General features: G+C 49.2%; 2 protein-coding genes across 3 annotated transcripts in view; one reads left to right on the top strand and one right to left on the bottom strand.

Moving 5' to 3' along the window:
* Nucleotides 1-21139, bottom strand: part of LOC135309350 (uncharacterized) — a 113711-nt gene that overhangs the window by 33715 nt on the left and 58857 nt on the right. The gene's annotated exons all lie outside the window — the stretch shown is intronic.
* Nucleotides 4902-10476, top strand: LOC135308485 (maestro heat-like repeat-containing protein family member 7). 2 transcript variants are annotated; one of them, XM_064433454.1, is made up of 14 exons: nucleotides 4902-5363; nucleotides 5643-5695; nucleotides 5803-5931; nucleotides 6247-6395; nucleotides 6653-6800; nucleotides 7009-7196; nucleotides 7286-7423; nucleotides 7703-7817; nucleotides 7990-8127; nucleotides 8359-8535; nucleotides 8656-8811; nucleotides 8970-9071; nucleotides 9762-9818; nucleotides 10118-10476. In XM_064433454.1, the coding sequence occupies exons 1-13, from the start codon at nucleotides 5255-5257 to the stop codon at nucleotides 9780-9782; spliced, it is 1623 nt and encodes a 540-aa protein (XP_064289524.1). In that variant the 5' UTR covers nucleotides 4902-5254; the 3' UTR covers nucleotides 9783-9818; nucleotides 10118-10476. The 2 variants fall into 2 exon arrangements, with proteins under 2 accessions (XP_064289524.1, XP_064289525.1); XM_064433455.1 differs by lacking the exons at nucleotides 8970-9071; nucleotides 9762-9818.

A 21139-nucleotide genomic window follows, 5' to 3' on the forward strand; every position in this document is an offset into this window, starting at 1 on the left:
TGCCAAAGATAAGAAAAAGAAATGGCATCATCTAAAAAACTCGGAGGTCAGGTGTCTAACTCGTTCCAAACTCCTTCAAATCCCCCTAAGTGTGATTTAGCTACAAATAGATGACAAGGACTCTTAATGCTGGCTGTTTGACTCCAAACCAGCTGCTTTAGAAACTGTCACATAACCCTGTGTAATTATGTGGCAGAAATGTATCATTTTAAGAAACTTTCCCAACTGACTTGATTAGAGGTTTGTTTGTAGGGTATTTTAAGGGAAGTCCTCGCAGCAGAGGTCTGGCCTTTGGCCAAGCTGTGTCCCCTGCTGGTTGTGAAGTGTGCCATCAGCTCCAGGTGTTTCTGGGCTAAAAAATATAATCAAGTCACTTGGACATGCTCTTTTTGGCCTATAAAAGGTGGACTGACTTTTGGGGCAAATTTGGAGACCTCATCTATGGGTGGATGGACCACGTAGGTTTTCCCAGTTGCTGGGAATGGTTCTCCAGGTCCTTGGTGCAAAACAGGGCCCCCCAGCAACTGTGGATCTGCAGGATGATAAACAATTCAGGCAATTGGTGATGCATCTTTCTAAATCGCCCTCCTTTCTCTCTTACAGTACTGATTGAGGTGCACCGCCTTGTTGGTTTTTGCTCCTCACTAAAACCAAGCGCACATTTTTATTGAATGTATCTTCTTTCACTGTAGTTCCTTAATATTCACAGTACAATAAGAACATGATTTCCAGTGAGGTGTCCTTTAAATGGCCTCTGTCAATTGGCAGAACAACAGGAGGCTCCTGAGGGGCTGGAGCACTGGGAAGCCCTGAGGAATTGGGTGTCAGAGGCCACAAGCATCCCCCAGGCAGCCGCCTTGTTCCTGGCACCCGGCTGCTCTGGCGCTTCCCCACAGCGTCTGCCAGGCCTGTGGCAGAAGCCCTCGAGGCCGGGCCTCAGCAGGAGGCTGGGGACAGCCCTGAGGTGCCAGGCTGGGCTGGCTGGGGACAGGGAGGGCAAAGCTCCCCTGCTGGGGCAAGGGACGAGGTGGTGGGAAGGCAGATAACCTGAGATTTTACCCCCCAAGTGTTCTTTCTGTCCCCTAATATTTATCTCAGGTTTGGTCCCATAATGATCTCTATGTGCCCTTTAGAAATTACTCAGGCTTTTCCTCAAATGTAATTTTTTCCCCTAGAGATCACTTCATTCTCAACCTAGCTGGGAATTTTTTCCAGCAATAGGATGATATCTTTTGGATGCTCGGACCACCTTCAGTGCTCAGACAAATTTCTACTTTGTGGGAAAGCCCCTAAGAACCCATTTTGTGTTGTATGAAAGAGTGTGAATGCGTGGAACTGCATTTGCATTGTCAGCCAGAGGGGCTTGGCAGGTGAAGGACAAGGAAGAAATAGATGGTGAGAAAGGCCAGAGTGACTCTGACACGAATGAGACTTACGACCTGGCAGGAACCAAGCGCAGTAGCTCTACCTGCATTTCCACTTTGCGATGACAGGAGTGGCAGGGAAAGCAAAGTGACTGATGCCCTATGCTCCTTGTAACCCTCTGATCCCTTGCTTGTTGTGTAGGGGGCGTAGAGATTGTAGTCCTTGTAGTGGCTCAAACAATTGGCCCATAGAAGAGAGCAATAGCCTACTTCTCTAAACAACTGGATGAAGTGAGTAGGGGACAGCCTGACTGTGAGCAGTTGCTGCTCTTGTTTCAAACATCCAAGAAGCCTGAGGATTCACTCTAGGTAAACAAATAATTGTATTTATCTCACATTCAGTAGCAGCACTTCTTGAGCAAAAGGGTGTGTATTGGCTTTCACCTTCCAGACTGCTTAAATATCAGGCAATTTTGGTGGAACAATGTGGTATTACCAAACTAATCTCTTCTCTAGTTCATCCAGCAGCATTCCTGGCCACTCACCAGACAGACAAGGAACCTTTGTAGCATGACTGTATCAAAACCATGAAGTCCACTTTATTCCAGCTGCCCAGATTTTAAAGAAAGCTCAATTCCAGGAGCAGAATCTCAGTACACAGATGGGAGTGGCTTTGTAAGAGCAGATCATTGAAAATCAGGATATACATTTAGCACGGAACAATAGGGGATAGAAGCCCTAGACAAGTCAGCTCAGAAGGCAGAGATAATCACTTTAAGCTGTACCTTCTGACCAGCCTGAGGAAAAAGGATCAATATATGAACAGATTCCAAGTATGCCTTCAGAGTAATAGGTGCCATGAAGCAGTTTGGAAAGAAAAGGACTATTGACAGCTCAAGGAAAGCAAATTAAGCATCAAGAAGAAATCTTAAAATTGCTGGAGACAGTACTAGTACCTCAAGTGGTTGCAGTTATGCACTGCAAAGGACATCAGAAAGGAGAAACAGACGTCAAAATGCGGTAACAGGTTGCAAAAAGAGCAGCAGAACAAAGCCATGCTGAGTTTTGGGCAGTAATTCCCAAAGGTAAGGAAGAATATGACAATGATGTATGTCGTATAATCAGAAAGATCTAGAATTAGCAAGGAATTTATGAGCAGAACGGAAACATATTCTTTTTGCAACTCCTCAGGTATAGACAGTTATACCTGAAAAAGTATTGTGAAAATTAATTAAGGATGAACATAATTGTATACAGTGGGAAGAGGATGCCTTAATATATATAATCATATAAATAAATATATATCAAATAAACATAATTATTTGATAAAGACAAGAGTAAGATGCAACCTGTACTCTACTGTAAAACTGGTAACCCAAGGGTGTGAAATAATGTCTTAGAACCAATCCACAAACTAGGACTAGAGTTGAGCTTGGCATAGTAGACAAGGGACAATATCCTGGACAGCACTAGCATGTTGACTTTTCTGAATTGCCAAGGAAAGGGGGCTATAAATACCTTTCACCTTTCACTGATTCCTTCTCAGCATCACCTGAAGCATTCCCGACCCACAAAAATAAAGCTAAAGAAGTTGTCAACATTTGGTTAAACAGCATAATGGCCTGGTTCAGAGTGCCTTTAGACATCTCCTCTGATCGAGGGCCACGTTTCCTAGCAAATATTGCACAGCAACTTTGCAATAAGCTCCAAATCAACTGGCACCTACACATGGTGTATTGGCCACAGGCCAGCAGCCAAGTGGAAAAGAGGAATTGTCTGCTAAAACAACAAATAGTCAAAACTGGACAAGGGGCCAACATACCTTGGCCCCAGGCCCTACTTTTGGCTTTATTATGGATTTGAGAAGACCAAGAACAAAAGAAAATCTGAATCCCTTTGAAATACTGTACAGAAGACCATATAAGCATAACTGTCAAGGGGAAGACACTGTACAAGTTGGGGAGGGGTATCTGCAGAACCATGTTGTGCAACTGACACAACAGCTGCAGCAAATAAATCAACACATTTTGAGCAGAGGAGCAAGAGGATGCTCCTCTCCACAAATCCAGACTGGGGACCAGGTATACATCAAATCCCCTGAGGGAAAGCCTCTTATCCCAAAATGGAAAGAACTCTCTTTAATACTTTTAATCACTTATACAGCCTTTTAGGCTTGAAGCGTTAACCTCTTGGCTACACTATTCCAGAATTAAAAGACTTCAGCAAAAGGCAAGAGGAGTCCACAGCTGGACCTCAGAAAGAACAGAAGAAACCAAGATGCGCTTCACACCATCATTGTCTTCCTGATATTTCTGATCGGAATCCAAGCCACAGTAGGTGACTGTCACTACCATCATGATCTCCTTGGCCTTCAAGATCCTGGTAGATGAAACACTCAAAAATATTCAGGACCTAATTGGCTAAAAGGGATTAATAATGTAAAAACTCTTTACACCATTTTAAGGATTAATGACTGAGCAGTTGAAGTTGAGGAAAACCTGACTCCATGCTAGCCTTTCTTGTCCCACCTGAAAGCAGGACCTCTATTGCGTGTGAATTTGAAACTCACAAACCTCTTTTAGTTATGATTATTACTGTGACCATGCACATCCGTGACCTTTCTAACAAGCAGTGTGTGAATCCTTGTTCATATGATTCCTGTCAGGATTTTTGTGCTATGCAAATTAAAATGGGAGACTATAACCCAGCACAAGATAGTTCCCTTCTTCTGCGGGGCACAGGTGGGGTGGGAGGACCATCATTTATTACATTTTCTAAATTTTGTACAGAAGAGTGAACCTTGTTTTTCACACTGCAATCCCTTCTATGAAAAAAATCATTTCAGGACTGACTAAGCTTCTGCCTTCTCACAGACACCAAGTGTTGCAGCAGAGCTCCAGGTGCTGCGGCCAACAGCCACTGCAGGGAGGAGCACAGCCCCCAGTGCACGTGGGCTTTGGCTCCCTGTGGCACAGAAGCCCCCCGGGGCACAGGTCTCTGGGGCAGGAGAGGGGCAGCAGCGCTGCCAGGGCTCGGGGGGTGGCAGCTCTGCTTGGGCGGGGACTCTGCCACACCTGCTGATGGCAGCGCTGCCCGGGCCCCAGGGCTCAGAGCAGCATTGGTGCCCTGGCCCACACGTTCCCTGTGCCTGTCACAGCCGCGGGTTTAGGATGGCCAGCAGCCGGGACGTGTCCCAAGGAGGCTGTGCCAGCTTCCATGGAAGGCCCCGTGCCCTTGCCAGCGCGGCTGCCTCGGCAGCCCTGGGGGCTCCTTCTGCTGCCCTGAGCCTGCAGAGCAGGGCAGCGTTTGCTGATGGGCTGGGCTCTTCCTAAAGATCCTGTCGGGCTGCCTTAGACACTTGCGGCCAGGGATTCCTTCCAACCGGAGCCACTTTGGGTGGGCTGGGGGCGGCCCCAGGGCAGGTGGCAGTGTGTGCAAGGGCCCTTTGTGACACGCTGCAACACGGTGGCCATGGCATGGAATGGAAGAATGTGTCCTTTGTGACACGTGGTGACATGGGAGCTGGCAGTGACAAGAGCAAGGCACAGTGCTTCGAGCACGCGCCGGGACAGGACGGGACAGAGCGGTGCTGTGAGGAGCCCCCACACAGCGCACTGGTTCACTGCTGACCCACAGTTTTTCCTTGACCTTACTGCTGCAGGTGACCTCAAGGCCAGACCAGAGGACTTGGTGGCCTGTGGCCTTCTCGGGATTTTTCTTCTCTAGGACCTCTTGAGTGCAGACCACTGGACTTTGTGACTTGGAGCTTTTCCAAGGCATCGTCCATTTTTGCGGCCTGTGCCCTTGAGGCCAGACCGTTGGACTTTTCATCTCAAAGCTCTTCCAAGGCCTCTCTCTTGCAGGTGCCCTCGACACCGGATTTTGGGAGAATGGCAGAGAAACGCCAAGGCTTGTTCAGTAGGAAGAAGAACAAAGACTCTTCAGCTGCCCCAGCAAAGCAGCGTAAGGCGGCAAAACACTTCCCGCCACTGCAGGACAGTGAGTGTCAGAGCTGGGCCAGAGGGCTGATGGCTGCAGCCAGCGTGGGCCTACCCCATCCCATCCCATCCCATCCCATCCCATCCCATCCCATCCCATCCCCTGGGGACATGCCCATGGACAGGACGGAAGAGGGCCCAGGCAGACACCCCGCAGTGGCCGTGCTCCATCCCCCTGGGGCATCCCGGGGCTGTCCCTGCCTGAGGAGCGCAGGGCTGGGCTGTGTTCTCCGGCCTCTCCCGCAGCCCCTCAGCTCTGGCTGTGCTCACTCTTTGCCAGATGCAGGGAAGAAGCAGGAACCCGGTCGTGGTAGCTTCAGCCAATCACTGAAGGTACCTGCAGCCATCCCCACCTGGGCTGGGCCTGCTGTCCCTGCTCAGCCGAGCACTGTGTTTGGAGCACTCCATGGAACGTCCCTCTCTTCCCTGCTCTTCTGCAGAATGTCATTATGTGTGGAAAGGCCGCAGAAAAGGAAGATACAAACAAATTTGGCTACAGACCAACTGATCTTAGCACAGCATCAATTGAATGCGCAGAAATGAGTAATTACGTAGTGAAGGCTGACCAGGTAACAAATGAGGTCAATTTAGACATCTGAATGACTGAGGTCATAAAAAACACTGATATTACCCCCACTTTAACTATCATTTATGCTCATGATCTATTATTCATGGATGATTGTGTTTTTTACCAGAAGTAATAAGCAGCCAGTGCCCATGGCTGGAGGCCTTCCAGGATCATGCGGCCCATTAAGCCATGTCCGCTTGCCTGCCTCAACTTTTGAGGCCAGCACAGTGTGGGGGGAAGGGAAGGATTTCTTTGGGGAAACTGGGGAATCTCCTCCCTCAGGAAGTACTCCAAATTTTCCCCACACCTCATCCAGGTGCCAAAAATGGTGCGGATTATGCATCAGAGGCTTGCGTCCCCTGAGACTGCTGATGTCAGACTATTCATGAACATTCTGAGGATGGCTGAAGAACACCCTACTGGTGTGTTGCTGACCCTCCTGCGCTGTGCCCCAACGTGTGACAGGTACGGGGCCCACGTGCCGTGAGAGCTCAGGGCTCACCAGCCTTGAGGGCCCATGGCCCAACACAGCCTGTCCAATGGGCTCTGCCAGACAGGCAGAGAGCTCCAGGACCCTCGGGCCCCTCTCTTTGCCCAGCCTGCTGCCAATGCTCCCTCCCTGCCCCTCAGGGCACCGGGGCTCTGTCACCTGTGCCCCCACAGCTGCACAGGGCATGATACTGTGACTGAGACACCCCTGACACAGAGCCCTGATCCCACAGAGCTGCTGTAATGATGTGGAGAACTATAGGCTCGTCGAGTCCCACAGTGGAGAAAGTGCTGCCAACACTGATCTGTGTAATGGAGGATTGGCCTGTGCACAGCATGTTCACGTCTGATGGGGATGACACAGATGTTTTTGCCCTGGCTGTGAGTTTCTGGAACTGGTCTCTTCTCAGCCCCCGGCTGCCTCTCCAGCAGCTCTCCATCCTCTCCCTGCCTCAGTCACTGGGCTGAAACCTGGGCTAGGGCCAGGCTCAGGGGCCACCAGGCCCACTGCTCCCCCTGCATCTGCCCTTGGGCCCTGCCCCAAGGACACCTCGGCACTGAGCGCCGTTTCGGGCTGCTTCTTTTGCAGGCAACTCTGGTGCTCTGGGTGATTATCCAGGTGCCCAAGTGCCAAGAGGCAACGCACAATTATGCCCCCCACCTGCTTGTGGCTCTGGTAGTTCAAATTTGTGACAGCACCGTGCATTCTTCTGAGGAGGTTGACACCTTTTGGAAGCAATGCCAGGAAGAACACCACCTTAACACAAACCCCAGCAGGTGCTCCATCCCACTTCTCCCATCCCTCCCATGTCCCCAGGGCAGGAGCCAGAAATCACAATATGACCTGGGCTTTGCTCTGCACACAGGTTTGCAGTGCAGACTATGAAGGCTCTGCTCTGCCGACTGCGGTGCGACAATGTGGTCATGGAAATGGGACGCAAGCATGGCTGGGACACGCTGCTGTGTGCTGACACCCAGCACTATGCCGTGGGTCTGCTGGCCAGGTGAGACCCCCTTCTCCTCCACACTGCCCCCAGCATTTGTGCCCTGTGCCCGGGTGCCCCACACAGTCCTTGTGGTCATGGGCCAGAGGGCCTTGTCACCGAGGGACAGCCAAGGAGACTGGAAAAGGCTGGGAGAGGAGGGTATCCATAAGGAGCTGCCCCTCTGAGGGCCCACATCCCCTCCAGGGTGGTGGGGAAAGATCAAATCATTGTGAGACAGTTCTAGGAGATGCTTGACACTCATGCCTCAGGGTCTTGGTGCCCTTTTCCACCTGCCAGGGAGATGCGCCGTGACTTCGTCCCCTTGTGTTCTCGCATCGCACTCCACCTGCTTGGGCTGCTCAGCATGGAAGGGCATCGCTGGGATCTGCCCTTCCTGGCATTCCTTGTGGAGGTGAGCCTGGTGGCCAGCACTGCCTGGCTGAGCTGCCTCCCAGCTCTCTGCCCTCTGGTAGCCGCAGCTGCCTGGGACGGTGCCCGTGCCCTGTGCTGCTGCCTGGGCCCAGCCCTGTGCGGTTCCGGGCTCCTGCTGGCCGGGTGCCCTGGCACTGCCCTGTGCCTTTCAGGTCCTCGAGTGCCTGGACTTGAGGGAATGTGCTGACAGCATCCTGGAGATCATGTCAAGGCACCTGAGGAACGAGTGCAGGGAGAGGTGTCGCCTGGCGCTCAGAGGCCTCGTGGTGCTCAGCAAGGATCCCTCGATGGTGAGAAGGGGCAGCGGCTGAAGCTGCGCTGGGGAAAGCAGCCCCATGGGCTGGCAGGGCTGAGGCAGCTGAGGCAGCTGTTCCCAGCTCTCCTGCCTCACCGGCCCCACTGCTTTGGGGCAGGCCTTTGGCCTGTGGGCCCTGCAGCAGCAGGCTGGGGTTGCAGTGCCAGGGCGGTGCTGGCGCTGCAGCCATCCATGGCTTCCCAGCACAGCCTTGTGTTCCACACAGGCCAGAAGAATGGGCATCGTGTCTCGACGGCTTGTGGATGTGCTGGGTGATGCAGATGGAGAGGTGGTCAGGATGTCCCTTTCTGTCTTCATGAATGTTCTCCAGTACAAGAATATCCTGGTATCCAGCACCACTGCCCCAAAGCTAGCTGAGGCACTCCTACCACTCTTTGACCATGTAAGTTTCTGTGGGACTGGCTGCTTCCCAGAAATTTTGTGCCCTGGGGTTTTCTGGTCTTTTCTTCAGGTAGGCCTTGAGAAGTTGTTGGTGAGGTCTTTTCTGCTTCCTTTCCTCCAGGACAACAGTCACGTGCAGCTGCTCTCCACTCAACTTTTTGAAAAGGTGATGGATTTAGTAGTGGATGAGGGGAAAAAGCCCCTGAAGAGAATTGTGAGCCAGAGCCTGCTCCCACTCTTCTTGCACTGCCATGAGGAGAACCAGCGTGTGGCAGAGGTGAGGTTTCGTGTGATGCTGGTGGATCTCTGGGAGGGGGCTCGGCTGCCTCCTGCCCGGTGCCTGGTGGGCTGCAGCCTCCTCCAGGCCCTGGCACAGGGATGAGAGTCCGGTGCCCTGGGCTGTGGGGCCATCTCTGGCTCTCTGCTGCTCTCCAGGCCTCTATGAAAACGCTGCATTGTGCGACCGGGTTCCTGAAGAAGAGGAGTCTGAAGCAGCTGGTAAAGAAGGAGAAGCTGCCAAAGTTTGGCAAGTGCCTGGTAAGGAGGGCCTGGAAGCCCCAGGCTCAGCCTGGAGAAGGCCCCTGAGCTCGGTGCTCAGTGTGCGGGGCTTCTCCAGGCTGCTGTGGGCCCGAGCCGGGTGCCCATGGAGCCCCGGCGCGGCGGGGCTGCGGGGCGGCCCCGCGGCTCCCCGGGCAGCAGCCGGCCCTCTGCCCCCTGCGGAGCCCGGCGCCAGCGGCTGCTGGCCGCGCCTCAGGGCTGTGCGGGCAGGGGAGGCCGGGGCTGGGCGCAGGGAGCGCCCGCCACAGGGGCTGAGCCCGCGCCAAGCCTTCCCTGCTGCCGCTCTCTGCAGCTGGCAGAGGACACGAGCCGAGCGGCCGAGCAGCTCCGCCGGGCCCTGCGCTACCTGGAGAGCCCCCAGGAGCCCCTGCGAGAGGCGGCCATCAGATTCATGGGTGAGCCACGAGGCCGGGCTCCCTCCCCGGCACGCCGCAGCTCGACCCCAGCCCCGCCCGCTGCCCCGGCAGCGCCATCCGGGCCCGGCGCCGTGGAGCCCCGCCTGGCCCGGGCGCTGCTGCCGCCCTCTGGCAGCCGTGCCCTTGGGCGGCAGCGTGCGGCAAGGGCCCGGGCTAAGCCCTGCCGGGCCAGCAGGGCGTGTGGCCGCAGCGCTGGCAGCGCCGCTGGCAGGGAGCTGTGCCGCTGCCGCCGTGACAGGCTCTGTGTTCACAGGGATGGCCGGGCGGCAGCTGAGGGGGCAGCCAGGAGAACTTCACGTTCTCAGTCAGGGTGAGTGAGGGCAGCGGGCTGGCAGCGGGGCTGGCAGGGAGAACTGCAATGCCCGGGCAGGGAGCTGCCATCCCTGTCCTGGCTGCGGTGGGCTTCGCTCCCTGTGTGGATGAAAGCATGGGCAGAGCACAGAGGGATTTCAGGGACATGGCGGGGGGCGGATTCATGGCCAGCACTTGCGGCTGATCCTGCAGGGATCAGCCTCTCTTGTAGCGATGGCGAGAGCTGGTTGCGATGGGCTTAGCAGAAGAATCTCCAGGTGTCTGGGCTCTGACTGTCATAGTTCATCCATCTTCCAGCCCTTGAAGCCATGAGCAAAGATGACAGCCCATCCTCCACTAACCTGGAAATTCAGGCAATTTTTGGACAAAGATCTGCAGAACTAAGGTCATCTGCTGGACTCAGAGAACCAGGGTCCCAAGAACACTATCAGGAGACTGTGAAGAGACCACCACCACTCAACGTCACTGGAGCTCCAGGCACAACTGATGCTGGCCATAGCTGAGCCTGTGGGAGGCTCCCATAGCTCCTGCCTTCTCCCTCCCTGTTGAGAGTTCCCTCCCTCCAGCCCTCAGACCCTCCCCACCCCTTTTTTTTGCCCCCATCTCATCCCTTCACTTTCCCTTCCATTAATAAACAGTTTGGTTTTCCCCCCTTACCTCCATCTCTGTGGAGCTGAAGCGCCGCAAATCCGGGGCCCTGGGACACACAGGCCCCTGCTGCCATTCTCTTCCACGCCCTGCTTTGTGCACAGGAACGAGGGCAGGTCAGGCTGGCACAGTCCCTGTGCTGAAGCTGCAGTTCCACAACCCTGTGCAGTTACAGATCCTGCTGAGCACCCTGGAGCCCCTGGATTTTGGAAGAGCCATCCTGAGGATGCTCTGAACCCAGCTGTGAGGGATTCCATGGCAAGCAGCCATGGAGGGCAAAGGAGCTGGGAATGCTGGAAGTTTTCAAGAATAGCATCCTGAAAGCACAATAGTGCTCCATCCGTGCACAGCAGGAGCAGGAAGAGGGCAGAACCAGAGACCATCCAGGCTTAACAGGCAGCTTTGGGTGTGCCCAAGAGCAAATGAAGCAGCAGGACGGTGCCCGAGACTCGGACACGCGACCGTGCCGGTGCCCGGAGGGCTGCCAGGCAGTGCCGGGATCCCGGCTGTGGTTCTGGTCCCCACAAGTGAGGAATGGCAGCCCCAGGCTCAGCCCCAGGCAAAAAAGCCAACCAGGTGAGAGCAGAGGGAGGGCACCCTCCCAGTCTCTCTTGGCCATGGCTGCAAAACAGCCCCTGCTGCTTCTTCCTCCGCCGGTGTTTGGGGTGTGCTGGTGGCAGAGCCAGCCAGCTTGTGCTCTGCGTTCCAAAGCCCCTTGGGAGTGGGCATGAAAAGCGCAGTGTGCACAGCAGAGAGTACTGGAAAGTGCTGGCAAGAGCATCCTGCGGGAACAGGGCTCTGGTCCCTGGCCAGGAACAGCCTGGTTTTAGTGCCGAGAGCACAGGAAGGAGTTGAGGCAAGGGAAGAGGCAGCGGGCGGCTTGTGTTTGTAGAGGGCCTGGGGCTGCACATCTGAACCTGGAAACACACTTAGGGGAATGCCAGCTAGAGCTGGAGTGCCTGTCCAGAAAGGACCTGAAGTCACTCAGCCTTGCCAGCATTGCTTAAGGGTGTGTTGGTGTTCCCCAGGAAAGCTGCACATGTGGGGAAACGCCTTTGGAGGAAAGGGGCTTGCTTCTCAAGGAAAGTGCTCCCCAGGGAGCGCCCAGTGAGATAGGTGCAAGTGTTCCCCTTTGGCTCTCTGTGCACCTTTCAGTCCTTGAGGCCCATTGGACTTGGCAGAGGGGCAGAGGAAGGTAGAAGGCAGTGAAGAGCAGGTTTAGCATCTGCCTGGACTGTGGAGATTGAATCATCATAGAATCAAAGAATAGTTTGTGTTCCATGGGACCTTAATTACCATCTGCTTCATCTGCCTGCCATGGTCAGGAATGCCTTCCACTGGATAACATTGCTTCCGACCTGGTCTTGAACACTTCGAGGAGTGGGGCAGACAGGTTTTTTGTTCATTGTGTGTTAGGACCCCATCACCCTCACCAGAAACAATTTCTTCCTAATATTCAACATAAGCCTACTCTTCTAGTATAAAGTCATTCTCTCTTGACCTGTCAATATATGCTCAATATATAAATTCAAACTTCAGTCTGAATTTGTGAATCTGGAAGATGGAGAACTTCAGAACTTTTTGCCAAAGACTGAAGAAGCTGAAGTTTTTCTTGCCTGACAGGGAAACCTGGTAGGGTTTCACTAAATGGTGTCCTTCAAACTGTCTTGGACGTGTGATGCCTGTGACTGCAAAATATGAGGAAAGGAAAAATTTTGCTCTTGTAAAATTTATTTATTACCATCTCTTTTCTTTTCAACAATAAGTGGTGAAAGTTGGAGGGAGGAGAAGTGGAGTAAGTTTAGTTTCTCTGGAGCTGATGAGCTGTGGATCCTCATGATGGGGCAGAGATCTGAGCATCACAGAGATTGCTATTATATGTTATTCTTGGCAAGCAACCGAATAAAGAAAGGGAAGCTTGGGGAACAGCTCCGTTTCTGTTGGAAGGCTTCTTGTAATCTGAAGATGCGAGATCTGCAGCCTCACTAAGTTTGGTGTAGTTCAGTAATTAATGACTAAGCTGGCTTTTAAAACAAAACCCCAGACTATGGGGTTTGAGTATTTACCTGAAGGGGAGATCAGCGAATTCTTGTTTGGCTTTGCTGTGTAGCTAAGGGAACAACCAGATCTCATCGGTGGAAGCAGGCTAGAGATTTAATGTAACTGATTGTTGTTCCAGTATCAAGAAAAGTATATTTGGGTGATAGTGTGAACACACCCCTGTATCTCTAAAATTATTGTTCATAAGATCCACTCTAAGTTTGATTTCATCAGGTACTCACTTATACTGGATGTTTCCAAGTGTAGTTTCAGCAGATGTTTATCCATGTGCTTGTGGAAGTGAGAAAGTACATTCCATACTAAATTTCCCCTTCCTGGTAATGATTAAAAGTTTTTTGATTGTTGCAGTCAGTAGATTTCTAGTTAAGACTCTAGTTTTTGATCTGTTTGATATACAAGCAGGAGAAGGTTTTGTGGTGGCTCTTTGTCCCAAAAGCAGTGGTTTTTGTGTGGACCGAGAGGCTTGTTAGCAGTCTCTCTTGCTAAATATCTCTGTAGACAAGCTGTCAGGAAGTATTGCTCTTCTTTCTTGGACTTCTCCTTTCCTGTGAAGATGCTGAGTGATCATGTAAAAAGGCAAGATAGCAAGATTAGAATCAGAAGAAGAAATGTAATGCTAATAGATAGTTAATAGTTCCCATCTGGATGCTCCTGAAGGAAAAAAAGTCATGATGCTGCTTGTGAACCTGAAAAGGGAAACAGGAGAGTCTGTGTGCTTCTAGGGAAGGAGAGAACTTCAGCTGTCCTGTTCAAAATCTTGCCTGTTCCCTCAAGCAACCTTATTTTGGAGCACTTACGTTTAGCTCAGTGGAGAGCAGGTATTTGTCTGGAGATGAGTTTGCAACAAGGACCTGACTTCCTCTCTTTTTTCCTGTGAAAAATCTGAAGGGCAGGCAGATCTTTGAGTCCTCATCTGGCCTTCAGCCTGGGCATTCCCACCACAAGAAGAGATGTCGATTTAAAAGAAAATCATGCCCAACTTGGGGAAGCAGAGGGAGATCTGAGCTTGAATGAGAAATGAAAATATGCTGTGGAATAGAAAAAGACTGAACAGCTAATCAGGATATTATAGTGTGGCTCTGGGAATGCAGTTAATTTTTAGAAGCAAGAGCTAGGCTTGGTTCCCTAGCATAGGGAAATGTCATTTGCTCACATTCTCCCTGGTCCTGTGCAGATAGGAAGGCAGGGTCCTTTATTTTTTATTATGCTTTGTGAGATTCATGCTAGCAGAATGAATATTCACTATTTCCAGACTTCTTTGGAGAGCACCTTCGCAGCTTGTATTGTCCAGAGTTAGTGTGTTGAACACTTGTTTTTCTTGAGACATGGGAAATATTTGTGCTGTCAAATCTGCATGGCTTTCAGGTCTGTTTTCAGAAAACCTTTAGTATTTACTTGGAGATTTTATTGTCTCTGTGTTGGTGGAAACCCTCCCTTTTTTGTTCTCATTAAGAACTTAGAAGTCTTTCCATTTTTCTGAAGATAATTCAATGCACTGCAAGAGCCAAGAGAATGTTTGAGAGGTCTGAACCTTTTTTTCTTGTGAATAACTAATTCACATAGAGCATCAGGGATTTCATTTCCACACAAGCTGCAAAATGCAAGTTTTCATTTCTTCTGTGCCATTAGCTGAAGCTGGAAATACTCTACAGTGATAGCAAAAAGTCAGTAAGATATTGTGACTGTCTGGGGGAGGAATGGAAGTCTTTGCCTTTGCTGTTTTAGAACCATGTTTGTTTTAAATCTTTTGGCCTTAGCAAAAAGCTGAACAAGAACAATGTGTTTCTGTAGTTTCCTAGAGTTTTCTCGCTTTGAGGGCGAGAGGTCTCTCTTTAAAACCCATTTCCCATTCAGTTTATCTCTTCTGAGTTCCATCCAGTCCCACTCTAGTCAGTCACAAGTCTTCTGACATCACAGCAAGTTGATTTGGGTCAAGATCCATGATTTTAACAGTGTGGAGGAAGTTAGGAGAACTGGCTAACACCTCCAAACAAGGCCCTGCTGCAAATGACATGGATTTTTTTCCTCCATCTCCTCCAAAGATGAGCAGGAATATTGACTCTGAAATGATAAGTTTCAATGTTGACATTTTTTTATCATGAGAAGAGATAGATGAGGGGTTTTTTTTCCCCATAGAAGGGCACAACTTGTTGCATTGTTGTTTTTTTATAATAAGCAACTTCACTGCTTAACTTTCATTAGTAAAAATAACATTCCAGTGTGAGTGGGATGTCCTCCCTATGAGACACTGCTGGGAAGGATGTTGGGCTCTGGTCCAGTTGAGAGAGAAGTTCTTTCCCCTTTTAGAAAATTCTTACTGTAACTTGCACTTATCCAATTTTCAGGTCTTTCATAGTATCTGAAGAGCCTTTAATGAAGTATTCTTCACTAGAACATGATTCTTTCTGGCATTTGCAAAAATGTTCCTAGAGTCTCAAGAAAAAGCCATTTAGAAAGAATTTCACAGGAATCCTGGAATGCTTTGGGTTGGAAGGAGCCTTAAAGCCCATCTTGTTCTACCCCCTGCCATGGGCAGGGACACCTTGTGCTCCAAGCCCTGTCCACCATGGCCTTGGACACTTCCAGGGATCCAGGGGCAGCCACAGCTTCTCTGGGCACTCTGGGCCTCACCACCCTCAGAAGGAAGGATTTTTTCCCAGTTTCTTATCTAACCCTGCCCTCTGTCAGTGGGAAGCCATTCCCTGTGTCCTGTCACCCCACACTTCTGTAAACAGTCTGAGAGTGGCCCCAGTCCTTGCCGTGTGTCTGCAGGCAGAGCAATGCTTCTGTGTGTGCTGGGGCCTTCTGAAAGTGAGGCAGAGCAGTTGGGAATTTACAGAAGAGTGGGAAGTACATTAATTAATCTTTGCTTCCCAGTTTCTTCCAACATCTTTGCAAAATAGCCACGATGAGTCATCCCAAAGCCTGGTCATTTTTCCTGCGGTTAAGAGTTCCCAGACTTTTGTAGGATGTGTCCTGTTGGAAGCGTGGATTTACTCCAGACTTTTTTACAAGGATCTAAGCTATCATAAATAAAAGTCAGGAAACCTTAGCTGAAAGCCTTTTAAAAATAAAAATTTAAACTGTCAAGGTAACTCTAAGGGGCCATCTTCTGGTTTATGTATGGATATAAACCAAATCCTATTCCATGTAGGCAGGATTTAAGTCATATTGTTGCAGTGCTGCTCTCACAGAAGCCCATGGAAAACCTTCCAGTGAGTTCAGAGAGGACAAGGATCCCATGTCAGATCTAGCACAACCCCTACAGAACACATCTGGCCAGTGGGAAGAGGACATCTGTGATAAGGAATTTTGCAGGCTCTGTTAGGAAGACACTAAGAACAAGAGTGCCTAAAGCATAGGAAACAGCAGAGAGGGAAGGAAAAATAAACAAATACTGACCTGTTTAACCCTACATTCAAATTTATTTCTGCTTTTCAGTGTCTTTTACATGAGGGAGAAGGCAGTGCTACTTTTACCTCTACCTCTAAACTTCCTGCTGTCTCTAGGCACATAGTACAGAACTTAGATTCTAGTAAAGGAGTAAATTTACCACTTATGGCGCCAGAATTGTTGAGTGGGGGAGGCTGAACTCAGAAATACCAGCATATCTGTTCTGATCAACTTAACAGCACACCACAGGAGCACTTTCTTCTGGTTGGTTGTATCCCACACAATGGCAAATGATGCTTTTCCCCATAATAGTTGCCTTAGACAGAAGTCATGCAGTGGGAGGGTGGACTCAAAAACCAAAGTTTTGACTCCAAAAGAGATCTTATTGAGAATTACTGGAGGACTTTTCTTGTACACCATAGATGCAGCTGGAAAACTCGAAACAACTCTTAGCTTCTTGTCCCTGTAGAACTTGTGACAGAATTTGGCATCCTTCAACATTCATGTTTGAAACCTGTTGGGTTTTTACCTGTTTGTGTTTTGTGTTTGTTGGTGGAGCTGGTATCAGCCCTTGCCTCCACAGTGTATGTGTTGTCCCTTGTGAGTGGTCAGCTCTACAGCAGCAAAACCAGTCAGCAGGAGGAATAATTTTGGGAAATTCAAGTTACTGCACTGAAAGCATGTTCATTTTAATGTTTTGGCCTGGCAAATTGTTTATTCACACAGTCCAAATTAGCTAAAACTCATAAAATCTAATAATAGTTGCAGACAAAGGGACTTTAAGGATGAACTATGATATTTAGTAATGCATTCACAACCTGAGTGTGACTGGGGGACAGAGTCAGAAAAGGAAATTATAAGAATTACCATAATTTGGAGCACTTACCCCACATGTAATATGTGATGTTTTTGTGTGCTTAAGCACTCTGGACCCTCTGACATGACTGGGGAGATGGATTTAGCCCGAAGATACTGGGGAAGGAGCTTAGAATTAAAAGGAAGATAAGGCACTGTGGACTCAGAGATCTCTTGGCAAGTTCATTAACTCACCAAAGGCTTGTCCTAGGTTTCAGGCTGGGTTTAGAGCTGGATCCTTTGATTCTGTTTTTTAATTTTTTAATTAGGTCTTGAGCACCTTGGCAGTTGTGCAGCCCTCCCAGACACACTCTGTAGCCAAAACAGAAACCCTCTAGAACCTGGGAGCTCGGGGATCTCTCAAACACTTTCAAGGTTTCTCTCAAACACTTTGCAGTGTTTGTGACACTGAAGGACCATGAGAGGCCTGTTAAAACCCCTGTGGCCTGCATGATCACCTGGGCATCCTTGTGTCTGTCAGCCCAGTGGCATACTGAGGAGTGAATCAGTGGGGAGAAAAGCTGTCAGAGGTTCTGCTGGACAATTTGTCCCCATGGCAAGCCAGAACAGCTCCTTGAACTGTTTTGGAGCTTGACTCATGCCAGGAGGGGACCTTTCTCTCAGCAATTTCCCGGCTGCTTTCTGGGCTCATTTGTTTTTCTTGCAGGGGTGGTTTGTGCTGCAGGGACTGCAAGGAGAGGGCATTCATCCTTCCTCTGACACATCCCTGCCTTGCCCCCTCCTGCTCCTGGAGAGCACTGCTGGCACAAAGCCCTCCTTGAAGAGGTTTACCAAATGGATGGGATCCATGGCAGAATGGGGCTGGTAGGAAATGCAGTGGTGTGCAGTGCCAAAGCCATGATGTGTGTGCTCTTTCCATTGGGAGCACTGACTCATAAAATGGAATAAAAAGCTGTTACATTTCTGCATGATTTAAAAAACGGGCCCTAGACTAGTCCCTCTTATGCATTCACACAGTCTCTGTCCAGTGAACGCTTTCCCTGTTACAGCTTGTGAAACCTGGCTTCCCTTGGTAGGAATTAAATTTATTTCAGCTGAAAAGAATTGGGTGTCACCTTGGATGGGCCTTCTCCTCACCCCTAGCCAGGGCCAAGCACTGGTCTTGTGACTTTATAAATACAATCCAGATTATTTATTTGCTGTTATTTTAATTCAGCTGAGAAGAGTTTGGCCGTGTCTCCCTTGGGCTGTGCTGTCAGCTGGTTGTGATCAGTTATCCAAGGTGTGCTTGGTAGAAAATAGAGAAAGAAGCCCTTCCCATAGCCACGGTTCCCACTTCTGATTCCTGTTTCATGCACAGAGTGTGAGACACCAGCAGGAGAAGTAAATCTGATAATCAGAGGCAAGGAAGCTTTGGAGAGGGTGGGAGTATTCTCACTGTATCCAGGACAAGGTGCAATGAAACACTGGATTTTATTGCATGATGTGTTACAAAATGATTGTGATGTGGTGTTAGACCTTGTGCAGTCTTCATTGTAAATAGATAAAGTTTAGGCAAAAAAATCCTTGGATCTCTAATTATTGCAACTATGAACTGAGATATACAGCTAAGTTGCAGTTTATATTACTGTGACTCTTGAGCCATGGTCTCAAACTACCTGAGATTTCTGCAAAAGCCTCTTTATGTCGTCTAAAATAGGAACAAATGCAATATAATTCAAATATTGTGACAGATCTTGAACTGCCTTTGATAGTAGCAGCATAATAAATGTAGAAGTTAAAGAGACTCTGTCAAGTCTGCAGTTGGATCAGTGACCCTTCCAATGCAAGATATTCTATGATTAAGAAATAAAAATAAATATTTTGCTTTGCACTGAGGTTCAGATACAGTTCAAGGAATCACTGCTGCTTGCCCACACCCTCACAGCTGATAATTGTGTGAGTTGTGCTTTAGCCAAAACCTGTTCCTCCTTTTTTGTGCAGCCCAGGCTTGGATGCTCAGCTCCTGTGCTTTTGCTAGGAGGTGAGGTCAGTTTTTGGGAGAGTGTAACCTGCCTTCTGTCAGGTTGAATCCATTCCCCTTTGTTCTGTCACCCCAGGCCCTTGGAAATAGACTCTCTCCATCTTTCCTGCAGGTTCCTTCAGGAACTGTAAGGCCACAGTTGTGTGTCTGATCTAGGTGGTGTAAAGAGATGGCACTGTTGTTGAGGCAAGACTCGTCCTCTCAAGCAATACCTTCCATGATTTATTTTTTTAGGGGGAATCCAGAGGGATGTGAAAGCAAGATTACAGTTTTTTGGTGACTACTGCATCTCTCTCAATGTCCTGCTTGGGCCACTAAATTAAATTTTCATGAGCTTAAGGCATCCTAGTGAAAAATTTTTTTATTGCTTGGATTGGGCTTGGATTTTTCTTGAATCTTCAGTGGGTTTTTCATGTGCTCTGGGAATGCATCCTTGCCTTTCAGTTCAGTGTTCTGGCTAGATGAACTTATCAGTGCGTGTGAATTTCTGGTGGTTTCCTGCTCATAGTGGGAACAAAGTTAAAGGCCAGGAACTCTGCTTAAATCCTTTTGTTATTAGCAGAATGTACTGTGGCCTTTGGCATCCCCTAGTTCTGCTTCTCTGCAAACTGATAGATGATTATGGTGATTATGGTAATTATGGTAATTAGGGTACCTGCCATTTGTGGGAATGTGGAGGATCCTGGAAAAGAATGCAGCCTTTTTAGAATTGCAAACCAGTAAATCTGTTGAGTATTAATGGTTTGTTAAATTTATTGAGCCCTTTGGGACTGCTGAATGAAAGACCTTGTAGAAATGACGCTTAATTATTGTTATTGCTAGAGAAGGGCTTGCACAAAAGCAGCAGTTATCTGGGAATCTGGGAAACAAAGGTCTGGAGCTTGCTGCCAACATCTGCTACCACTTAAAACTTACAGCATGAGGCACTAATTTGGAGAGAAAGATTCTGCAGCCCCTGAGAGAGGCAATTTTTTGGTGAGGCTCTTCATGTCCTGAATGTGTTCTGCCCACCTTAACTCCTTGGGAAGGGACTCTGCCCTGGGTGGTCACAGGGGTTGTGAGACATTCTAGTTACAGACCTGGTTACAAATCTGCTTTAAACACTGTTTCCTTCCCCACAGAACTGAGCAGAAAAGGGCAGTGATGTTTTTTACTCACGACCTCAGGTGTCCTCACAAACATGGGCAGGACTGTGCTGTAGAGTACCAAGCAAAGTTTTCCAAGGCAGGTAAGGAAGCTTTCTATTTCTAGGAGCTCCTTCAAGCTCTTGAGTCTCAGCATGTGGGAAAAATCCATTCACTGTGTGGTGTTTGGCTTTGCTTCTGGAGCAGTGGGAAGCTCCACCCCTCCATTTGAAGAGAACCTGGGAACCTTGCAACACCAATTTTCTGAGTCATGTACTCAGTGGCTTCAGAGGAGAGAGGAGTAAAACCCTCAACCCCCCCAAGCTGATTGCCAAGGAGTACTGCCATGTCCTAGCAATTTCATGGATACTATGATGAATTCACTGACAAACTTCTTGGAGCCTTTCTGTGCTGCAACAACAGCAGAGGGAACAGGGCAGGGCAAAGACATTTGTTTAATGCTTCTATTTCTGTTCCTGTTCTGGACCAATAAACTGTGAACTGGCTTTTGACCAGCAGGTTTGCTCACACTCATGAGGAGCAGGTAGTGGTGACTAGTGGAGTTTTGTGTGTTGACTGAACTGAACTCAATTCTTCCCATAACAGCTCAAATGGATCACTTAGCCATTTTCGGTGCATATTTTCAGCTAAAAAACAAAGCCCATGATTCAGTAAAGCACTGCTTTCTTTATCCTATTTTAAAAATAGAATCCAGGGAGCTTCCAAAGAGGCCAGAACAGCATCTCAGATGTGTGAGCAGCCCTTCTAGGGCACACAAGATCCAACCTGAGGTTTAGTTTTATGTCAGGTTGAGGAGGAGTTTGCTTTTTGCAGATCTCGTATGGCACACAGACTTCCGTGTCACTAGGGGAAGAGAGGGCTCCACCTCCATCCCCTCTCTCAACTGGCCTCAGGTTCCACCTGCTGCATTTGTGCCACTGATGGTCATAATGGTATTTTAACTCCATTTGATACATAAACACTTCACTATTCAGCAAACCCTTTTGTTACTGGTGGGGAGGAAAGAAAAGGTTCTTTTTCTGAGATCTTTCTTCTTTAGCATCTCAATTACAAATGGAGGCAAAGAAATAGAAGCACTGAATGAGTTCTTTTCCTCCTCTTTGATCTTCCCTGCTCTTAGGACATCCTCCCCTCAGAGATGAATGTTTCCTTCAGCATCTGCCCTCCCTTGAACCCTTCCCCACAAAGGCCTGTGGTTGCTCAGCACACTTGCATTAATAATAATTTGGCTGA

This window comes from Passer domesticus, chromosome 10 (genome assembly GCF_036417665.1).
Source record: "Passer domesticus isolate bPasDom1 chromosome 10, bPasDom1.hap1, whole genome shotgun sequence".
NCBI lineage: Eukaryota > Metazoa > Chordata > Aves > Passeriformes > Passeridae > Passer > Passer domesticus.

Coding starts and splice junctions, on each gene's coding strand:
- LOC135308485 (XM_064433454.1), top strand. CDS start 5,255: ATGGCAGAGAAACGCCAAGGCTTGTTCAGTAGGAAGAAGAACAAAGAC. Junction 6,396..6,652: donor TGTGCCCCAACGTGTGACAG/GTACGGGGCCCA, acceptor CTGATCCCACAG/AGCTGCTGTAATGATGTGGA. Junction 7,818..7,989: donor TCCTGGCATTCCTTGTGGAG/GTGAGCCTGGTG, acceptor TGTGCCTTTCAG/GTCCTCGAGTGCCTGGACTT.